General features: G+C 34.5%; 2 protein-coding genes across 10 annotated transcripts in view; one reads left to right on the forward strand and one right to left on the reverse strand.

Moving 5' to 3' along the window:
• CREB1 (cAMP responsive element binding protein 1) overlaps positions 1 to 22121 on the forward strand; it is a 56756-nt gene that overhangs the window by 12867 nt on the left and 21768 nt on the right. For 4 of the 8 annotated variants that reach the window (XR_014265185.1, XM_082467283.1, XM_082467282.1 and 1 more), the window contains exons 2-5: positions 5619 to 5740; positions 11676 to 11822; positions 12538 to 12579; positions 19022 to 19122. Coding sequence is in view for 6 of the 8 variants with exons in the window: in XM_082467283.1 (XP_082323409.1) it covers positions 5627 to 5740; positions 11676 to 11822; positions 12538 to 12579; positions 19022 to 19122 (404 nt within the window). In the remaining 2 variants the exon portion in view is untranslated. Of the gene's footprint in view, positions 1 to 5618; positions 5741 to 11675; positions 11823 to 12537; positions 12580 to 19021; positions 19123 to 19367; positions 19419 to 22121 lie in introns of those variants that run through there. The other 4 variants (XM_082467284.1, XM_082467286.1, XM_082467287.1 and 1 more) reach the window with 4 other exon arrangements.
• Positions 7209 to 22121, reverse strand: part of METTL21A (methyltransferase 21A, HSPA lysine) — a 53921-nt gene continuing 39008 nt past the window's right edge. The window contains exons 4-5 of one of the 2 annotated variants that reach the window (XR_014265198.1): positions 19173 to 19387; positions 7209 to 8358 (exon numbers count right to left, since the gene is read on the reverse strand). Coding sequence is in view for 1 of the 2 variants with exons in the window: in XM_082467338.1 (XP_082323464.1) it covers positions 8246 to 8358 (113 nt within the window). In the remaining variant the exon portion in view is untranslated. The remainder of the gene's footprint in view (positions 8359 to 19172; positions 19388 to 22121) is intronic. The other variant, XM_082467338.1, reaches the window with a different exon arrangement.

The following is a 22121-nucleotide window of genomic DNA, read 5'->3' on the forward strand; positions in this document are numbered from 1 at the left end:
AAAAGTGATGATATGGGCTTGCTTTCTTTTTTGATGACCTTTAGTTGACTTGACTTGGTAGAGGCAGAAAATACAGAATTAGTGCTGCCAGCAATTTATCCCTGATTTGGTATAGTTCTGTACAGGTGCTGGATAAGTGAATTTAAATGCTACCTTATCAGTGAGGGCTTTACTGGTCCGCTTTTATAGTACTGAAAATCCCTCCAATATCCTTCCCAGCTTTATTTTTTACCCAACACTTCTTACCTTCTGATTTGTTACACATTTTACTTGTTTACTTTCTCTCTGCTATTTCCACATATTAGAATATAAATTCCACAAAGTTCTTTAAAAATTTATTTCTTCATCCCCAGTAACTTGAACAGTTCCTGACATATAAATGCTCAGATATGATACTGTAATACAAGTATAATGTATATAATATAAATTGTTAAAATTGAAGATAGTGTTGGTTTTGGAAAAGTGAATTATTCACTTGTGAATTACCTCAGGATATATTGCTATACAAAGTAGAAGTAAAATACATTGCAACATAAAAATTCTAAACTCAATGACTTAAAGAGACATCATTCTCATATTCTCATTTTGCCCCAGTAGTTGCTGATTGGCTTGGAATGACCATTCTTTCTTTATCTTTTATCCTTGCTTCTATGCAAGGTCAGACACCAGCCACTGACTCACCCATTTCTCTAAAGGCCTACTATAATTTAAGCCTTTGCTTATACCATTTTTCTTATCAGGAAATAAATCCCCAAATTTATCAATACTGTATTTGTCTGTGTTTCTTTGGCATTCCAGCACTCTTGACTATTGCAGCATACTCTCCTTTTAAATATTATGGAAGCAGTCATTTGACACTTTATTGGGATGTTTATCTAAACTATATTTTAAACTTTTAAATATTTACTGTCTTTACTGTATAAAGGTACAAAAGTGATACAGTCTTAGATAAATTTCTTGAAGCTTTCTAGGATGGAAAGAAAAAGCTGCTTTATCCTCTTTGAAAATTAAGAAAAGGGACTATTAAGCTGTTTGATAAATTTTATATATTATATGTGAATGGTAATATTTTTATATTTGCCCAAGATTGAGAGGCTAGGTGACCTATTCTTAGCCTGTTTTCTTTACTATGAACCATGTGCTAAAAGGAAATAATACATATATTATTTTATTAAGTGGTCTGCATAATTATGTGTGTGCATACATCTTGTGCTGTCAGTTCCTAAGATCAGAGCACTTAAAATTGAGAGAGATCTTTTAATTCATCTCTCTTGTTTTCAGATGAGGAAGCTGGAACACAAAAAGCTTAATTTGTCCAACGACCACTTGGTGACAGATCCAGCTTTCCACCAAATGTTAGGCTCTTTCCCAACTACTTAGAACAGCATTCTTTGTTTCGCTCAAGATCGGGTGCATAATACTGCAGGATCACTCCCTTTTTATTTTTCATGTTAAGAGTTAGAACTCTGAAGACCATTGTAGCAAAATGGCATGTATCTTTTTTTTTTTTTTTTTTTTTTTTTTTGGCTGTGTTGGGTCTTTGTTGCTGCGCGGGCTTTCTCTAGTTTCAGCGAGCAGGGGCTCCTCTTCGTTGTGGTGCACGGGCTTCTCTTTGCAGTGGCTTCTCTTTGTTGCAGAGCACGGGTTCTAGGTGTGCGGGCTTCAGTAGTTGCAGGACCTGGGCTCAGTAGTTGTGGCTCGCGGGCTCTAGAGCGCAGGCTCAGTAGTTGTGGCACATGGGCTTAGCTGCTCCACAGCATGTGGGATCTTCCCGGACCAGGGCTCAAACCCATGTCACCTGCATTGGCAGGTGGATTCTTAACCACTGCACCACCAGGGAGGTCCCAAAATGGCATGTATCTTTGTGAATTTATTTTTTAAAATTTGATTTTTTTCGGAGTGACACTGTTTTGAAATTTGCTTTAAGTTCATAGTTTTCAAAGAATTATGTGAATTTTTAGGGATAAATTCATGAAAATACCTGAATCTTAAATATCAATCACAAATAAATTTTGGAATTCAGAATTATTGGAAGAACTCTTAAGAATTCTTGACAAAACTGTCAAGACTAGATTTTTCATGATTTCTAAGATTCATTGTTTCTAATGTTCCAGGTCCAATATTTGTACAGCATTCCCTCTGAGTTCATATGTACCTGATCTTTTTTAAATTTTACAGCAGTATTCAGTCTTTCTTTGTTTTTGCACTCTCAGAAAGCATTTATGTAATGAATTAGGAATCTCCTTTCTTGAGTAATTTTGGAAACCTACATATTGGGTCTAGTAGCTGATCCTGTGTTTGAAATACTGCTCTGCTGGCTAAGACTGCTCCTGGGTTAATAGAAAAATTGAAGACTGTACACATCATACCATAGCATCTCTTCTCTCTCCACCTGAAGCTACAAACAAAAAAAGAGTAAAAGCTTTCAAAGTCATAATTAATGCGCTCGCATTAAATGCTAGTTTAGTTGGAGACTGCTATTTCAGTACCCGCAAGGTGAAAACCAAAAGAATAGTTTCTGTTTTAGTTGAGTCGTTTGAATTTCTTATCTAAAACAAATTGTTTTTCTATAAGTAATTCTCACCTGTACTTTGAGAAAGGCCTGAATTATCTGATGAAAGACAGTAATTGTACTGTTGCCCAAGTGGTTGATACCTACTCAAACTAATTAAGAAGGCCGTCCCCCACCTTGAAAAAGTATTTGGTAGTCTGCCTGAATGAAATGATAATAAAACACTGGCAGTTTATTTACATGGGGGATGCTAACCATTGGAAATACCACACTTTGTTTTTAGAAGAAAGTAAAAAATAAGTAAAAAGAATATTATCTAGTTGGGGAGGGAAAAAGGATGCAAATCACATTCCTATTTTGAATGTGTCCTTGTAGCTGTAATTACTTATGTTAGCTAATGGTTTTATTCTTATAGAGTCATAAATATTTTATTTTTTGAAAGAAAAAGTTGTAATGATAACCTATACCTTAAATGTCAAAAAAAAAAATTAAGTAGCCCTGACATACTGAAAAGTAAACAAAAACAAAAGAAATATGATCTGTGCTTTGGATTACTTTTAATCAAATGGTGGAGTGAAACTATATGGATGACAGCGTAGGTTAAAAAAATGTGGCTTGGACTAAAGTCTTTCAAAAATGGTTGCATATTCTCTCTCTACAAAGGAAGTATTATGATGATAAATATGTATTTATCTTCTCATTCTCATTAAATTGATGACTTAGAGGAGAAGATAAGAGAAAAGTTTGCGGGTTTCTGCTCTTATTTAGCTTGACTCAGTACTGTCCTCAAATGGATTCACTTACTTATTTTATTGTTACTAAGATTAGATTTTTTGCTTTCATGTGCCATTTTCTTCCAGAGCAAAAGTATGGACAGTATTTAGTATACATAAACTATTTTGCTGTTGATGTTGCTTTCTGTTATTTTTGATGTCTTTCTTAAATTTTTTAGTTTAAAAGAGCACAGGTTTTAAGTGTACAATTCAATGAATTATCACAGAGGGTAACAAAGTTATTTGGTAATTTTTTTTAAATAGTCATTTTTACTCTTTGGAAATGTAGGGTAAACAGTTTAGGTAAATCTTAAACAAAAATACAAATTTCATATAAAAAGTATCAGATTAAAAAAATTTTATCAGCAGATATCTCAAAATCATGACTGAAGTAAAGCTTTTGGTTCAGAGTTTCAAAATGTTATCTGTCATTTCTGGTATTAAAATTTCTTTAATCCTGCAAGTAATCCTGAATCCATGCTTATGGAAAGAAAGAAAAAAATAAAAGTAAAATACTAAAATATGTAAAAAGTAAAAGGTGAAAATTATCCTATACAGTTCTATCAAATCTTTCTCTCTTCAGAGCCACCACTTATTACGATTCAGTTATAACTTCCCATACCTCTTTTCACGCATACACCTTTACAACAATTTGTTTTACTTGTTTTTAACATAAATGGGGTTCTACTTTATAATATGTTCATAACTTGCCATTTAACTCAGTCTGTCTTGGAAAACTTTATGTATCATTACATTATAGATTTCATTATTTTTTATTGCTTTAATTTTTTAATGGTCCTCCTAATGATGGATACTTGTTTCCAGTTTTCTATTATAAAAAAAAAATTCCATCCTTGAAACATATATCTTTGTGAACTAGCCAATAATAAGAGTTTCTTACTGAATTAGTAGTTTCTCTCTAGAATTAGTAGTATTCTAGATGTTATTCTGTTGATTTTATGTAGCAGATATTTTCTCCTTGTATACTTGCCTTGGTGGCTTTTGTCATATTAATGTTTTAAATAATTATGTAGTCAAGTCTGTTGATCTTTTCCTTTGTCATCTGTTTTGTGGCTTCTGTATTTCTACATTATTTATATTCATTTCTACAGAGATATTTTCATTTTTAACTGTCACTTGTAAAAACACTTTCTTTTTATAGACTCCTGTGAATGATGGCAAAATGTTAGCATGTGATACATTCTGATGGCATGTAATAATCACATACGGATCAGTGACTATTTTGATGTCGGAGTTATGAAATAAATGTAATAAATTCTGGAAAAGCATTGGAGTTCTTGTGTTGTTTATGGAATCACCATAGGTAGTCCTCACTATTAAATTTATTTTTGACAGGTAATATGCTAGGCACTGAATGATAACAGTAGTACACAAGTAAGATGTAATCCCTTTTATTGTGACTCCTTTAGACACAGTTGCTTTCCCAGTTATATCTGCTATATATAATCAATTTCCCTAACCTCAAGGTGGCAGCTACTGCTGCTAGGAATTGCTCTTCACTTTTGCTGTCATCCAGTGCCAGATCTAAGAAGTATAGTAAACTCTTAGCAAAGCAGGTTCCAAAAAGTAAGAAAGATCAGCCTTGATTAACTTATCCAGAATTTTGCAGTTAAAATTTTAAAAGGTGTTTTATTGTGTGTGTGTGCACACATATGTGTATGTTGCACACTATATATAGGGTAAGGAGTCAGAACACAAAATAGCCTTTTCAGTGTTTGAGGTCTCTGACTCTGTCTCTATTAATCCCACCTTTCTACCTTGAGACCCCATAACTTGGGCTGTTGAAACTTGGGCTATTTTGTCCTACCACCAATAATTTCCTGAGGAAGTAGCTTATAATTCTTCTGTTTCTTCCTATAATAGGAGGGAATACCCATATAGGCGGTACCTTGAAGCCAGTATCTCATAGACCCTGTCATCAACTCACTTCTACTCTCTACCCTCCCTCCTTACCTGACTGATACATTTTTGAAAAAATTATAATTTTGCTGCTGCCCTTCCTCCCCTTGTTAGTTGGGAAGATTCATGGAAGAGAGGAATCCCGTCTTCTATAATAGATGGAGTAATATCCCATTGGGAAGAAATGGCAAAGGAAAAAGTTTTTTCTTTTTTGAAAAGAATAGAACTTTTATAGCTCAGCATATTTGGACGAGTCTGACAATAATTCAACTACATTATAGTTTAACTAGATTTCTGAGTGCATCTGCTAACCTAACCACCACATATACTTATTTACAACTTGAAAATTGCCTTTAAAACCACAAAAGCACAAAGCACTGTAGTGCTTGTAACACTCTTCCATATTATTGTAGGTAACTAAATGACCATGGAATCTGGAGCAGAGAACCAGCAGAGTGGAGATGCAGCTGTAACAGAAGCTGAAAGCCAGCAAATGACAGTTCAAGCCCAGCCACAGATTGCCACATTAGCCCAGGTATAAAATACATGGAGAGATTCCAGGTTGTCTCTTCTAAGAGGAATATGTTTTAAACAAGAGAACTTATTAGTTTTTATTACAGAGATATACATAAAATGAGCAGAAACATTCTTAGAATATCAAAATTCCTATTTATTTAGTATTAGCCTAATTTTAGAAATGATAGTATTGATTCAGTAACATAACAGAAAAATGTATTGTTAAACACTAACACACTATTTGTAGTGACATGATTCAGAAATAATTACATTTAAACTGATGGGTAGATTGTCTCTTAAACAAAGGAAGAAAAGCTAATATGATAACTGCTTTTTTTCATATAATATAGATTTATTTGGGAGCATGGGAATGCAGATAATCTGAAAGGCTAAATTTACATGTGCTTAAACTAAAAAATAGGATAAGCAAATAAATCGACACACAAGTAAATTTCAAGGATGATAGTAGTTTTTGTCCCTGTATATTTTAAATACGATTCATGATTCTTTCATTTTGTCTTTGTCTTGGCATTCTAAGGTTATATTCTCTCATCCTTATTTTTTGTTCTTGTGTATTTTTTCTCAAATGTTTTATTAACAATTGTTGGCATATATATGAGTGAGAAAGGTGGTTAATAGAAAAACCAAATAGCAAACAATAACCTGCTAGGTAAGAAAATGTGATATTGCCTCTTTCAGATGAAAGCTCCCAAAAGAAAATAATCCTAGCCAAGGCTGTGGTATGTCGAGCTTCAGCTTCCCAAAGAGTTTAAAAGCTCTCCTAGAGGAGTCATGAGCAAGAATGGGTCTTGGGATATAGAGGGCTAACCACAGGTGGTTACCACACTGAGCTAAAATATGGGCCAAATACTAGACCTCCGGCAGGAATGTAGTCAGAAGCGGTGGGCTGCTTTGTGTTTTCTCCTAAGATCACCTGGACCCACCTCCAGCCCTCAGGTGTAAGGCAAAGCAGAATACATTTAGGGATGAAGTAAAAGTACTCAAGATGAAGCAGGTGCGGGAACGAAGGTAAGAACATCAGGACTTAATTAGCACATGGTCAAGGCAAATGTGCACAGATAAGAATCTGGGCTCATCCAAACATTCAGCCCTCTGGTAAAAAGAAGATACACTACCAGCAGGGATCTTGGTGGTGACAACCCTCAACATATCTATCTCTTGGGACATCATTTTCTGGTCTGGTTGTCCTCCACGTCCACTATATAATGTCGTCCTGGAAATTCCTTTCTTCCTACTGTCTTTCTTTTGGGGAGTTTTTGTTTCCAGTGAGTGGTCCCTTGAGCAAGTTTGACTCGGGAAAGAATTCTTGGTAAAGAAATCATTTTTTCAAATTTTGAAGGCATTAATCCACAGTCAACTTCTAGTGTTGCTGTTTGAAAAGACTAAATCCATTTCTTTGTATCTCTGTTATCTTGTAAAAATCTCTCTGTTCACAGTGCTTCACTATTTCATTATCAAGGCCTTGGTTTGTATCAGTTTTCATCCATTGTGCAGTTGTATTCAGTGGGCTTTTTTTTTTTAGTGGAATCTGGGGTCTTCAGTTCTGGGCAATTTCTTTATTTGGTTGATGATTTTTTTTTTTTTCTTTCTCCTTTCTCTTTTCTCTCTAGGATTCTTGTGATCCAGATATTATACCTATAGGACTATTTCTCTGATTTTCTCATCTTTTCTCTCCTGTTTTCTGTCTCTTTGTCTTTCTGGGAGATTTTCTCAACTTCACATTTCAACCCATCTGTCAGATTTTTTTTTATTTCTGCTGTCATGTTTCCAAGAGTTCCCTTTGTTTCTGAATAGTCCTTTTGTGTTTTAATAGCATCCTCTTTATGTTTCACAAAGGCAGTATTTTCTCTTACCTCTGATAATATTAAGTTTTAAGTTTTCTCCACATAGATTTTCATCTAAGATTTTCTTCTATGTACCTTTTCTCCCTTCTATCTGTTTTGGTCACCATCTTTCCTATCAGAAGATTTCCTTGAATATTTGATAACTCAAGGTTTTCTGCCTACATTTAAAAGTAGGGAACCAAAAACCTGTATTGGAAGTTATGTGGATCTGTTTGGGGCCTAACATCTATGAGTTGTGAGCTTCACGGTAGGATGATTGTGGCATCCCACTGTCATTATCTCTTAAGTCTTTCTTCTCCCTTTAGTGTTGGTCAGGTTCGCAGAGAAAAGCTTTACTAATCTTCTGCTTATAGGTGAAGACCTTTGAGCCAGATGAGGGAAGAGGACTGGGGCTTAGTACCCCACCTCAGCAGTGCCTGGTGTTAGGCAGTCAAGAAACCTTCTATCCAGAAAATAAACCTCCATTTTTCTGTCAGCATAGGGTATAGATTAGTTATTCTTCCACAGAGAGTTGAAGAGGGGATCCAATTGCTTTTCAAAGACCTTCAATCAGCCTTCCTTATTTTCAGCCTCTCCTTTCACTCTACCTTCTGGGGTGCCTTAGATCCTGAGCCTCTTAAGGACTTTGTGGCAGAAATCAGTCTGTCCCTGCCTCTGCCTCATGAGTTGGCCTTCTGCGGTTTTCCAAGTTCATTACCATTCATCCATTTCCAGCCTCCAAAACTCTTACTGTTATCTCCTTTCCCATTCTTCTCTGCTGGTGTGATTATGCCTGTAAAAACAAAATCAGTTTCATGAAGCTTAATTGGAAATTCAAGAAGGAACAAAATTACATGCACATGTTCAATTTGCATATAATCACTGATAAGTGGAATGACATGATATTTGAGTTTTAGGAAAGCTAGTGTCTGTTCCCATTTATATTTTTTGTTGTTGTTCTTTTTAATACCTAATTACAGAGCTTGTTTCAATTGCTCATCCAAGTTCTTAACACACATATTATACATTTTTGACATTATTTCTCGCAATTCTGATACCAGTTATTTTTTGGTTGTCAGTCTTTAATACTAGAAATATATAATAAAATTGTCAAGTCCAAGACCATTGTGATTTGATCAATGAACAGTAAAAAAACAAATTCAGCCTAACTAGTAAAGGAAGAAAATCAATCTAAAACAGTAACGAAATGCCTTATTTTACTTTTAGAATTTACAGAGATTTTTTTTTTTAAGTGGAAAAAAAACAATGTTGGTTTTGAGTATGGGAATGTTAATTTTTATGGATGGTTTTAAGTAAAGAGTTGGGTAAAAGGATGATCGTTGCAATTTTGTTGTAAAATAACTTTCTTGTAATAGGCAGATTTGAAAACCTAAATATCCAATAATAATTTTTTGTATATTCAATAATTTAATATTTAATAATATTAAGTTAATGATTTAATTATTGTTTAATTATTACTGATAATTTAATTCCAATAATTTGTTGGGATTTATTAAACAGATTATGTAATTTTTACCATTATACCATTCTTTACCATTAAAGAATACTATTAATGGTATGAAGAGATATTTAGAATGGATTTGAAAGATAAAGTAGATTCTATGATAGTGTTATGAAAATTGAGTGTATATGTATGCATCTTTAAAAACAACTATATCTACAGCAAAAATATTAAGTGATTAGCTCTGAGTGGTGGGAATATAAGCAATTTTTTCTTTTTTGGTGTATCTGTATTTTATAAACTTAAAATAAGAGTAGCCATTATGTAGAATAATTAGGGTAGAAAAGGGATTATTTGTTGAGTGAGCTTGTTATATTTACCCTAGAGAATACTCAGAGAAGAGGACGTACTAATTGCTTCAAATATTAGAAGAGCTTTCCATTGAGATGGGATACTCTGAATAAATTATGGTTTTGGTTCTCAAACTTTGGCGTAGGCGAAAGTGTCCTTGGGTTCATCAGAGATTCTGACTTTATAAACAGGCACCCTATGTATAACTCTAATGGAGGTCATCCATGGACCATATTTTGAGAACCAGGTAAAACTAAGTAAGATATATAGTGGCCAGAAAAACGATTGGTAAGGAAGGCCTTCCTAACTGTCCAAAGGAGAAGCTCATGGTTTTAGCCTCTACCTTCAGTAGGTATCTTTCCCCCAAGCTTCATAGTCAGATATTTAACTGCCTGCTAAACATCTCTACAAATTCAGATATCATATCAATTCCATCATCTTCCACCACTGCCCCAACCACCCATAAGCTTCTTCTTTTGTTCTCTCTCTTTATGTCATAGTCTACTAATTCTCACCCAAACATGAAATATGTGGGTCGTCTTTGATTTCTGTCTCACCTCCTTCAATCAATCATTCATAAAGCCCTTTCTGGTTTGCCTCCTGAATTTTCATTAAATCACTTCTCTCATTCCCATCCCTACCACAACTCATGCCTAATTTCTGGCCTTTATCCTCTCACCTTTACTACTATGTATAGACTATCTCAGTTGGTCTCACCTCCACTTTTCTTTTCCTCTGAGATAAGTATCTTTCACACTGCCACTAAAGTAAAGTGATCTATCTGAAATGCAAGCCTCACCGTGATATTCAGGAGTTCAAAAGCCCTTCAGTGCTTTTCCCAATCTCACGGTAAAATGCAAGTTCTTTAACGTAACATATGTAAGACTTTTCATGACTAGCCCGTCTGGCCTCTGCCTACTTCTGTTATTCCATCTCTCCACACTTCCTACATCATATAGTAACACACTTATGTGCTCCAGTAGTACTGACTGCTGGTCATCCCTCTCTGCCATTTACAGACACTGCTGTTTCTCTTTGCTTTTGCCATTGCTACCCTCTGCCTGGAATTCTTTGCCTCCCCCCTGCAAATCATAATAACGTGCCTTACTTGTATTCTTTATTTCAAATTCACATGCTTCCCTGGTAGCCTCCCCTCCTCCTGGGTGGGGCGGGGTAGCTTTCCTCAGTGTGTCCATTCTTCTCTTTGCAAACCTCATTACTTCACTGAATTATATTTATTTGTGTTCTTTTCCCCATTCCTTCATACACATGCCTCAATAATTTCTTTAAGGGCAGGGACCTATGTCTTTCTCATTTCTGTAGTTTCAGTTCTAACATTGTTTCTGGCACACATATCCCCAATAACTGTTTACCAAATGAACAAATAAAATTGCTACCCCCAAACGCATTCAAGCACAGGAACAGTAAATACCATCTGATAGACATGTATGACTTAAGAACCCTTTTAACCTGGGTATTGAGGCATTAAATTTGCCTTCTTTGTGCCTCAGGAGAAAACTGGTTTCTCATATTCTTTCAATTCTGCTCCCTTATTTCTTCAAGAGGAAAATAAATCCTTGAAATGTCAGTTATTATCAGTTCAGTGGGTGGGGTGGGGATAGAAATTTTCAGTTTATAATATCTATTAACACTTTCTCATTAATGAAAGGCATACTTGTAATTAGTTTACAAGAGAAAAATATGCTGTATACTGTAAGATATGTATTTGTTCTAGATTTAGTAGCTAAGTTTTGCCCAAGTTTGGGAACAGTTATGTTTTAGAACATGGGTTATTTAACACATGATATTCTGAAGACTTACGATTCTTCAAAGCTAGCATATCTCTTGACCTTGGGTAAGTGACTTAATCTCTTTGAGCACTTCATATTTCTGTCTCTAAAATGGAGATAACCCTTATTCTAACCAGTCTGATTTCTTCGAAGGGCAAAGTGAGAAATTGAATATGAAAGCAGGTGGGAAAATGTAAGGCACTATACAAATAAAGTGGTATTTACAGTTCCAAGGAAGTCTGTGTTATATATTTTGATATTACGTTAAAATAGTTTTTTGGTTTTTTTCATTTGGGAGGAGTTTAAAAGTAGGGGGCATGGGAAGCATTTGTAGTCTTTCTTCGAAAAGAATATTAAGTTTAATGGTTAGTTTCTTTCACACCAGTGGAATACTTAACCTAGCAGGAGGGTCATCCTTTTGCTACTAAAAAGTTGTTTCTTACTAAACATGAGTACTCCCCAGGAGGTATCTGTGATGGTAATTTTTTTCCATGTTCAACACCATAGGTGTCCATGCCAGCAGCTCATGCAACATCATCTGCTCCCACCGTAACTTTAGTGCAGCTGCCCAATGGGCAGACAGTTCAAGTCCATGGAGTTATTCAGGCGGCCCAGCCATCAGTTATTCAGTCTCCACAAGTCCAGACAGTTCAGGTATGTGTATAAAAAGTTCTGCGTCTGCTTTCATAACTGTTGTTTATAGCCATATCTCTCTCCTTTCATTATGAAAATAGGAACATATCTAGTTCAGAGTTTATTTTACTTTGTAGTAATTATGGAATATGCTGCATCTGTATAGTCACCTTAAGTATAGGAACACATATACACAAGAACAGACATATAAGAAAAAACTTTCTCTTAAACTAAAAAAGAAAAAGAATTGAATGGGAAAAATCATAAAGTATATGGGATAAAGTGGAAATGTTGGGAGAGACTATAAGGCTGATGTACCTCAGGGAAAATTAAGATACAAAAATAATAACTTTGTAATTATTTTCTAAACATGCAATTGGAAAAAATAACCCTTGTCAAAAATTAATAACCTTACCTAAGATATTATTTGAATGTAGAGAAAACCAGCAATGTTTAGGATTCTAAGTTAGAGTATATAACTTTGAAATGATATATTCAGAAAGTGCACTTTAAGAATCAGGGATTTTTTCCATGCATGTTATCTTATTCTTTGGAAAGATTGTTCCTTTGGTTTGGATCCAAAGGGAATAAAGGCGTGTAAACCTCTACTTAACTGTAGGGAACCCAGGGCTGTGTACATCTTCTCGATGAACTTATTGGGGAAAAAAAAAGACTTGAACGTTCATTCAAGTAGGCCATAACCCCAGCCTCCCATTTCATATTTTTTGCTTCACAGTCTTCCTGTAAGGACTTAAAAAGACTTTTCTCCGGAACTCAGGTGAGTCCTAGGTCCTAGATTTGGAGAGAACTATTTTTAGAAAGGAAGGTGAGAAATTATTCTTTATATCTTTGTCCCTCTCTATAAACATAGAACTCAAGGTTTGAATAAAAATCTTAAGAGATCTTCTAGGTCTAGGCCAAACTTGTTACCTACCCAGCCCTTAGTCTGTTGCTTAATTTCCCTATATAATATCCTTCTCTCCTCCTCCAAATGGCAGTCCAACTTTACTTGAACACTTTCAGAGAAAGGAAGCTCTATCTCCAGAGGTAACTGATTTATAATTGGGGGTAATTGCTAAAGTATTCTTCCCTGTGGTGAACCAGAATATCTTTCTAAAACTTTTACCTAGTGGTCCCAATTCTATTCTCAGAAACTAGTTAAGCAAATTTAACTCCTTTTTCTATTGGGCTGCTTCCTTTTCCCCATCTCCCACATCCTTCCCATTTAAAAAAAATGTCCAGACTAAATAAATGCCTGTTTTTCTTCAGCCATTTATATATGACATAGCTTTGATTCCTCTTCACCATCTTTGTTGTCTTCTTGTGGGTAAGAGCTGTTGTGTTTTCCTTGAGTTTAGTAGCCAGATTGATTGATACTTGGAGAGGGGAGAAGTCCCTCCTTTGTCCTAGAAACATTCTATTAGTGTCATCAAAGGATATACCAGATTTTGTCAGCCATATCATACTCTTGAGTCATTGAGCCACTGTTAACCCACCTCTGCTTCATTCTGGCCCTGTGCCTTTGGTTTGCTTGGACATTTAAGGCAGGGCAGTGTGGGGGGGTGGAGAAAGAAAGAAAGAATATTTTGATGTAAAATCATCAAGTTCTATGCATTTCTATACTGAAAGATATTGGGAATGGAATTTGTTGTTACTGAGGAGGAGACAATATAGTCCAGGTAAAGACTGAAGAATTTGATTTTTCTATGGAACCACACTGACTGAACAGTAAGTCTCCTATCCTGTGCCTCAGTTTTTATTTCACTGAATGCTGCCTAACTGTTGTTCATACTGTGTATGTCATTACTAATTCCCTGCTCTTATCTTCCTCTTGATAATAGTGGAATAGAACCTGACCTGCTAGTCAGGAGACCTAGATTCCAGACCTCACATTAACCTTTACTTTTTCTTTTTCACTTACAGTGGGTGGTCTTTCTATAAAGAACACACAAAAATTATCACAAAATTTGCTAAGATTACAAACATTGGTTTTAATATATGATGCTTAATTGTTGATTATATTCTTAACTTTAATCTTTACTTTGTGGTAAGAATAATAATAATAATTTGGACCTGGGGTTATATGACCATTAACTTTATAGAAATGTATATTCATCTTTTCAAAAATACATTTTTCCATCAAAGTGAGCTGTGCTTATAATTAAAAGCCTGAATTCTACAAACAGAAACATAAACAGTATTTTTTTCTTTAAAGGCCCTAAACTATGGAGAAGCTATTAAACTTTAGTGGTCATGTAGGCTGGTTAACAGTGATTAGCATTAATAAGTAGGAAGTGGTTTATATCAGAAGAGGTGATCAAACAAGGAGAGAAGTGATTCCTCAAACTTCTCGATGGGAGAATATTAGTATTCTAGAACAGCATTTCCAAAATATACAAGGTACATTTCTCTTGATGTGAGAATAAGACTTCTGTTTATCTTTTTTCATCTCAGAGTATTAGAAACTAAACTGTACTAATATTTCATGTATGGCTTGACATTGGTGCCCTGACGTTATCCTTATGTATATGTATACATCAAATCTCAAAGATTATGTAAGAATTCCCACAAAAATAATGGGAGTCACACAGATGCATAGAAGTTAACAGTGGCATCCTCACTTTTCATTTGTTAGTTTTGGATGCATTTTTAATACATTCATTTCTTCAGTAAATTTTTATTGATCACATGCTATGTGCCAGTCACTGTTCTAGGTGCTATGAAAGACAGCAGTGAACAAATAATACTTCTCTATTCTCATGAAGATCACATTTGAGCGAAGAGAGACAATGAAAAAATAAAATGTGTCAGGTGAGGATTAAGTGCTGGGAAAATGATTAAAGCAGGAGAAAGGGATAGAGAATGATGTAGAGGGAAGGGTGTTTTATTTTATGTAGGGTGGTCAGGGAACACGATGAGCAGTGAAACTAGAAACTAGAGAAGGAGGCTAAGCCATACAAATAATAAAAGCAAGTCCAAAGGCTCAGAAGTGAGAGTATGCTTTATGTACCAAAGAATAGCAAGAAGAAGTGGCCTGAATAGAGTGAGCAAGAGGGATAGCGGTTGGAGATGAACTTTCTGATACAGTGTTTACAGTACTTCATGCTGTGATGGGAACAACAATAAAAATCTTTTGTGCAAGATAGAGATTCAGTGGTTATCACATAGCAAAGTACTTGAGTTGCTTAACATAAGGATGAGTTACTTGTTTGCTTTTTACATAAGACAAGTATTCCAAAGTTTCCGATCTTTTTAACAATGGCAAGCAAGGGATGACTTGCAAGGGGTATGTTACCTAACAGATATTTTTGAAAAAAACAAATTCCTTTCAACTATCCTTTCTGAGAGAAAGTGGCATTTTAACAATGCATGAGAGAATAACTGCATTTTGAAAGAAACTTGTGCTGTGGACAGAGCATTTTGAATATAGAAGTTTGGAAATGTTCCCATACTTTTTTTTTTAACCTGCAAACAGGGTAAATTTGTCACCTGAAAACTCAAATCTGTATACTTTCAAAACTCTGGAAATAGAGTTTCTAAACTATTCAGAAGTCTTCTAGAGTTCAGTAGGTGTTGAACTTATTTGTTAAAATATAAAACCTTTTATTAGCGTATAATAACTGACCAAGAGCCAGGGAGATGAAAATATACTAGTAAATCTCATCAAAAGTTTGTGTAATTGATAGATGAAAATGGAAAATGATTGTTTTAAACAATAGCAGATGTTAAATCACATTTCAGAAAGTCCAAGCTTAGAATCAGATTTTTGAGTCACTGTTATAAAATATTAAATGATTTTTAATTAATCATATTAAAGCACATCATTCTCACTGTTATGAAATATTAAATGAGTTATCTTTAAGAACTTTACAGATGTATTTTAATATTTATACTTATCCTAACTCTTTAAAAATTAATTTGTCTTATGATATAGGTAACACTTAAAACTTGCAAATAAATATATATGCTTATATAAAATTTTCTTATTTATAAGGGAGATCTGCAGATCAAAAGAGTTTGGAGATTATTGCTCTAGATTTTTATTAAACTGCTTCATCCAGTAAGTAAAAAACTGTACCTAAACCTGAGTCTGAACTCTACCCAAGAAAAGTGCTTAAGTTTCCAGGGGACCATGTATAGTTTGAGAAAACATCTAATACAACCATTTTTTAAATTTTGTTCTAGTCACTGTATATTTTATTTTGAAATTTCAAATAGCATCAAAATAGGACTTTTTCCCCCCCTTATAAACAGGAGATACGGGTTTTTAACAAACTAAGAGAAAGTAGAGAAATACAGATCTAAAACTTTACATGTACAGGTGGTGGTTTGGCTTTTTGAAAATTTCTTAACATATAAGTGGCCATGGTTAAAGACCTATTTAAGGAGCTCAGGAAGGGGTTAATAAGAGGCGACAGGAGGTGAGGACCAGAGGAAGGGGCTCTATCATTGAAATGTGATGGTAGACTGTGATACTTACCATTGGGATATAATTTTTCATGTGGTTATTTTTAATAACCTATTAAATATATATTAAACTATTTATTATCAAAGGATTTTTGACATGATTTTTAATGGTCTTAGAAATGTGGGTTCAGTGGTTTGGGGTTTTTTTTGTTTTTTCATTTGTTTTTGGTTTTGGGGGGGTGGGGTTGGGGTGTTTTTGCTTTTCGGTAGATAGTCCATAGGAGTTGACTTCCTAATTTGAAGTTCTCTCTGGATAGTATTCCCCCAAAGAGGAAATGTTACATTCATTATGTAGTATTGAATAGTTCTGAATTCCCTTTACATTTAAAAAGTTGCAGTACACATCACTTATATGTGGAATCTTAAAAATACAAGAAACTAGTGAATATAACAAAAAAGAAAAAGACTCACAGATATAGAGAACAAACTGGTGGTTACCTGCAGGGAGGGGCAATAAAGAAGTAGGGGACTAAGAGGTACAAACTATTACGTATAAAATAAGCTACAAGAATATATTGTACAACACAGGGAATATAGCCAACATTTTATAATAACTGTAAGTGGAATATAGCCTTTAAAAATTGCGACTCACTGTACTGTGCACCTGTAACTTACATAATATTGTACAACAATCATACTTCAATTTTTTTTTAAGTTGCAGTCACGACAGAGTGATAAGTTAATTCCTTTTGTATGAATTGACAAATTCTTTCAGATCAGAGGAATGGGGGGCTTTTTGTTCTACTGGGAGCAATAGATCCATTGAGTTTGGGGGAAAAATTAAGGGCCATATATTTAATAAGCAATGATAATTTATTTCATTTCAAAATTGTCCTATGGGTGGTTTATGTAGCATGTTTTAAAATTGTTGTTTTAATGACTTTCAACTTGGGAGAGTGTGCCTAAGTCATTATGTATCCTTAAAAGAAGGTTGTAAGAATGAGGGTTAAGCAAAAAAAGGCAGAAAGAACAATAGAGAAACTAAGGTTCTGAGAAGCATTAACGAGGGTAAACACTTGTCAGGATACTATCCACTTTGAGTTCAGTCTTCCTGTTACTCCTCGAAATTCTGACTCTCTGCTAAGGCCGTTTCACAGCTCATCACTCTACATCTATGAGAAAGTCTGTGCAGAGACTATGCTGAGTGGGCTAGTTAACAGCAGCTACAGATTAGTAGGAAATTGTTCTGGGTGCTCCTTTGGCAGTAACTATAGCATTATTACTCTACAGAGAATCACAGACTAAATTCAGCCTTGTCCATCTTTTTATCTGTCATTTCTGGATTCATTCAGTGTTACCTGTTAATTTTTAGGTCTATAAGACTATACCGCTTATACTTTAAAGTGTTAGGAGGGGCACATACATTACTTTATTATAGATATATTCTGTAAAGCATTACTAGATTTAGCAAATTTCATTTTAAAGTGAGTGTCTATCACAAAGCTCTGTGAAAATGAGTACCTGCTGTCCAGAACCCTTAGGCTCAGACTACATACTTGATTTCTCAAGTTCCTCTAAATGTGTTCATTCTTATTGCCATTGCCATAAATTTTGTTGGGGGAGCTGACCTACACAGACCCTTTTGCCTTGGCTAAATCTAATTCTCACTCTGACAGCATCATGCTCACCTAGTTCAGGAAAGAGTAGGAGGCTCCTGCTAATTAGACTAGAGAAACTTGGCAGGATAAATTTGACAGACAAGCTTGCCTAGATGAGTGAACTTCTAATCTAAAAATGGTCTAAAGACGCTCCTGGGTTGCTGCTTCTGACAAAACTGGTTTGAGATTGGAACCAACAGGATTTTGATGCTGGTAAGGATGTCTAAAATTGATATGTCAAGTGTGACAGTGGCTCCACTACTTCGTAGCTTTGTGACTTGGGTGAGTTACTTAAACTCTTTGTGCCTCAGTTCTTTCATCTGTAAAGTGGACATAATAATTGTACTTACCTAGCACCTAAAGTTACTGTAAATATTAGTGAGTACTAAGTAATGTAATATATGTATATGCTTTAGCATAGCACCTGGCACATAGTAAGTTCTCAATAAATGCTAGTTGCTGTTATTATCCCATGTAAAATCTGTATTCAACTTACCTTTATTACTTCTCAATCCAAGGATACTTTCCAGAAATGCACAGTTCTTTACCTTGAAGTTTTGCTTAATAAAAATTGTAGAATGTCAACTTTGAAACATGTCTATATGCAGCAGAGGGCTTCTTCCAAAATTGCTAGAAACAACCATCTGGAACACAGTTGAAGGATCACCGATCTTACTTGTACAATTGTAAATATATTCAAAACTATTTACCCAGTAGTTAAAGGAAAATATTTGTATAGTCACTAGACTTAATGGCCAAATATTTAGTCGTTTATTCTCTCTTTCATGTCAGAAACTTTATTTTACTTGGTAGTTTTGTTCTAACAACTGTAAGAAAACAACTGACAAGTAATATTGATACATTCAGGGTTGATTACAAGAAGTCCTGAAAGAGATTAGGCTGGTTTTGACAAAAAAATTTTGTCAAAAGTTTGGTTTTGACAAAAAAATTTTAGGTCCTCTGACTTCTGTAGGATGAGTAAAGGGGAGAGGAAAGGGATGGTATGGTTGTCTCCCATAAAAACTGATTTTTTTTCTGCTGAAGCATGTATACGGTTTATATATATCCTTTTGTATTTCACTTTTTCTTAAAATTCATAAAAGTTTTATGGGAACTAAATTTGATTATCAAGATAAAGTTCTTCTTTATTTTCAGATTTCAACTATTGCAGAAAGTGAAGATTCACAGGAGTCAGTGGATAGTGTAACCGATTCCCAAAAACGAAGAGAAATTCTTTCAAGGAGGCCTTCCTACAGGTATGGAATTTAATAGTTAAAAGAACTTAGAGTCAAAAGTATAAAGGTACCCTTATGTAGTTGCAGATGAAGAGATATCGGAAGGCCGATGAGCTGCTGGATTCAGGACCATACAGAGTACTTCTCTTCATCTTGAGTTGCTTCTCTCAAATAAGTTGAAGCTTACTGTACAGAATAAGAGCACTTCTTACTCTGAACAGTCCTGGATAAACACTGATTTTTTTTTTTTCTTCTGTTTTTGTAGACTTTGCTGGCTGCTGCTTTTCTGTTAAAAAGATTGGAATACATTTGATAAGGTTATAGCATTTTCTAGCTATATGTCAATTCTGAGACTACACTACCTACTTCACAACACATTTCTTATGCCATGGTACTTAGCATGATAGCTGCTTGTTAATTTAATAGTTGTTCAGGGTGATGTTTTGCTGATGTTCCCTAATTTTAGGGGCACCTTACTGTAGTTTTGTGTTGAGCTACGAAAGTTGTGTAAATTCATGCCTTGCCTCCAAGATGGACCAAAACTGTTTCTTAATACTACATAGAAATTGGCTCCATATTAAATATCTCCAGGAAGAGCAATTCCACAAATCTTCATAAGCTTACTTCAGAGTTTAATAAACGTCAAACCTGTTCTTCCCTGCTTTAGCCTAAATTATTTCTATTTATATATATTTCTGTTTTTCAAAGGGATGTTGAAGTTTTTTTTTCCACTTTCTTGGCTGCTAAGCTAGTCCTTTTCTCTATCCTCACAAATAAATTAAGGACCCTAAATGAATACCAATAAATTGACTTTGAGGTCTTAAGAAATTCTGTGTTACCAAGTATGTGTTACATTTATTTATACTCATAATTTTTTCAAAATATAGCTAGTTTTATCTTTTAACTTCGAAATATATCTCATGTTAGTATATAAGACATTTGATCCTGAAGCAAATTCAACCTGGTACTAAGAAACAAGCTCCATGGCTTCTCTATATATAAATTCTAGGCAAATCTTAGCTGTAGACCTTATATGAGTTTTATGTTGAAAAAAAATCTTTTATTTGCCTTAATTGGCTTATAGTGTATATCCCAGCAAAAATCATTATATATAGCACTTCAGTTACGAATCAAATAAAAGATGCCTGAGACCACACATGTGTAGGGAAAGCATTACTTTTATGAAAGATGATGATATCTTCCCTTATAATCAAACCTCCATAGTGGAGTATACCATTATTTTGCTTTTGGTTTATGAACTCTTGAAACCTAGCCTCTATGTCTTGATTATAACAAGATCTTTAACAAAATTCTTAGGATGTTTTTGTGAAGTTGGAGAAATGGGAATTAAATAATACACACTGTTCTTATTGGAACAGCCCAGCTTTATAGAGATCAGTTTTTACCCAGAGGAAATCCTTGAAGGGTTCTCACTTGCTCTCATCTGGATCGGTATTTTTACCGCAATTTAGCTGAAAACATAGAAGCCATGCTTATCAGATTTGCAAATGACAGAAACTAAAGGGCTAAATACCCTAATAGGTGGTAGAATAAGAACCTTGAAAGATCATAGCAGCCAAGGGAAATAGATCGAAACAAATAGGATGAAATGTTGGTGATAACTGTAAAATTTCTGAGCTTGAGTTTAAAATAAAATCGATTATTCAAGTATAGGCTTCTGGATTAAGAATTCATCTAAAAAATGTAATTATGCTCTTTTAATTATCATTGATTAGATGTGGTTGCCAAGAAAGCCAATACACTGTAAGACTATGTTGGTTTTAAAAAAAAAAAAAACTTAGTGTCTAGATTAAGGGAGGGAATTAATCCCACTGCTCAGACCACATTTGGAATACACTTTAAGAGAAAGTGAACTTTCTCTCTTAAGCGGAGAATGTCCAAGATGGTCTGGAGCAACAATTTGAAAAACTGGAAAAAAAGACTGAGAATGATTGCCGGATTCATGCAGAAGAGAAGTAGATTTATTTGTAGGTCTAGAAAAGTAGCTTTTAAACTTTTTTAAAACCACAATAAGGAATATATCTTTACAGTTCTCTCTTTCTTCATTATATATAGGTGTGTATGTATACACACACGTATATACCTATATATAGGGATCTGAAGCAAAAGTTAATACAAAGCAATACTCATCCTTATCATGTGTGATGCTTAGCTATTTTTTATTTGTTTATGTTGGTTGCAACACGCTTAATTGTTTTCATGGCCCACATAGGGGTTATGACTTGAGTTTGAAAAACATTGCTCTAAAGACCAATACTACTCAAAATACGATCCACAGCCCAGACTGGTAAATCAGCATCTGGTTAGAAATGCAAATTCTCAGGCCCTTACCCCATACCTAATGAATTAGGATCTCTAGGGAGGGGACCCAGGAATCTGTCTGTGTTTTAACATGCTCTTCAAGAGCTTCTTTTGTATACTGAAGTTTGAAAAACAAGTGTTCTAGAACAGTGATACCCAAATCATGATATGTTGACCAGCTGTCAGTTCCCAAGCTGTTTAAAGTAGTTTTGTGTCTTGTTTGCAAAGAGAGAAGAGAAAACCATCCTTACAGTAAAAATAGAACTTTACTAAATAAGAACAGGCAGATGTGGAAAAGAATGAGTAAGAAATCTTACAAATGAGAAATATAATCAGGGGAATTATTTTTTAAAAAAAACAACTGTAAGAATATTTTCTACAGTACCAATAAAGGTAATTACGTACATAAATATATAAAAGCCAGTATTATTATAGTTTGTATCATTTGTAACTCCTCTTTTTCTCCCATGATTTGAAAGCCAATGCATAAAACAATAATTATAAATCTGTTAATGAACACACAAGGCATGAAGATGTAATTTGTTACAGTAACTACATAAGGGGGAAATTTTTGGTAGACGGTTAAGGCTAAGTTTCAAACTGGTTTGTTAGAAATTTAAGATTTTAAAAACTACTTGGGTTAGTATTTTTTTCCCCTCTTCTGTGATTATGTTATTCATTTGAAATGTGGTAAGATT

This window comes from Balaenoptera physalus (genome assembly GCF_965194825.1).
Source record: "Balaenoptera physalus genome assembly, chromosome: 6".
NCBI lineage: Eukaryota > Metazoa > Chordata > Mammalia > Artiodactyla > Balaenopteridae > Balaenoptera > Balaenoptera physalus.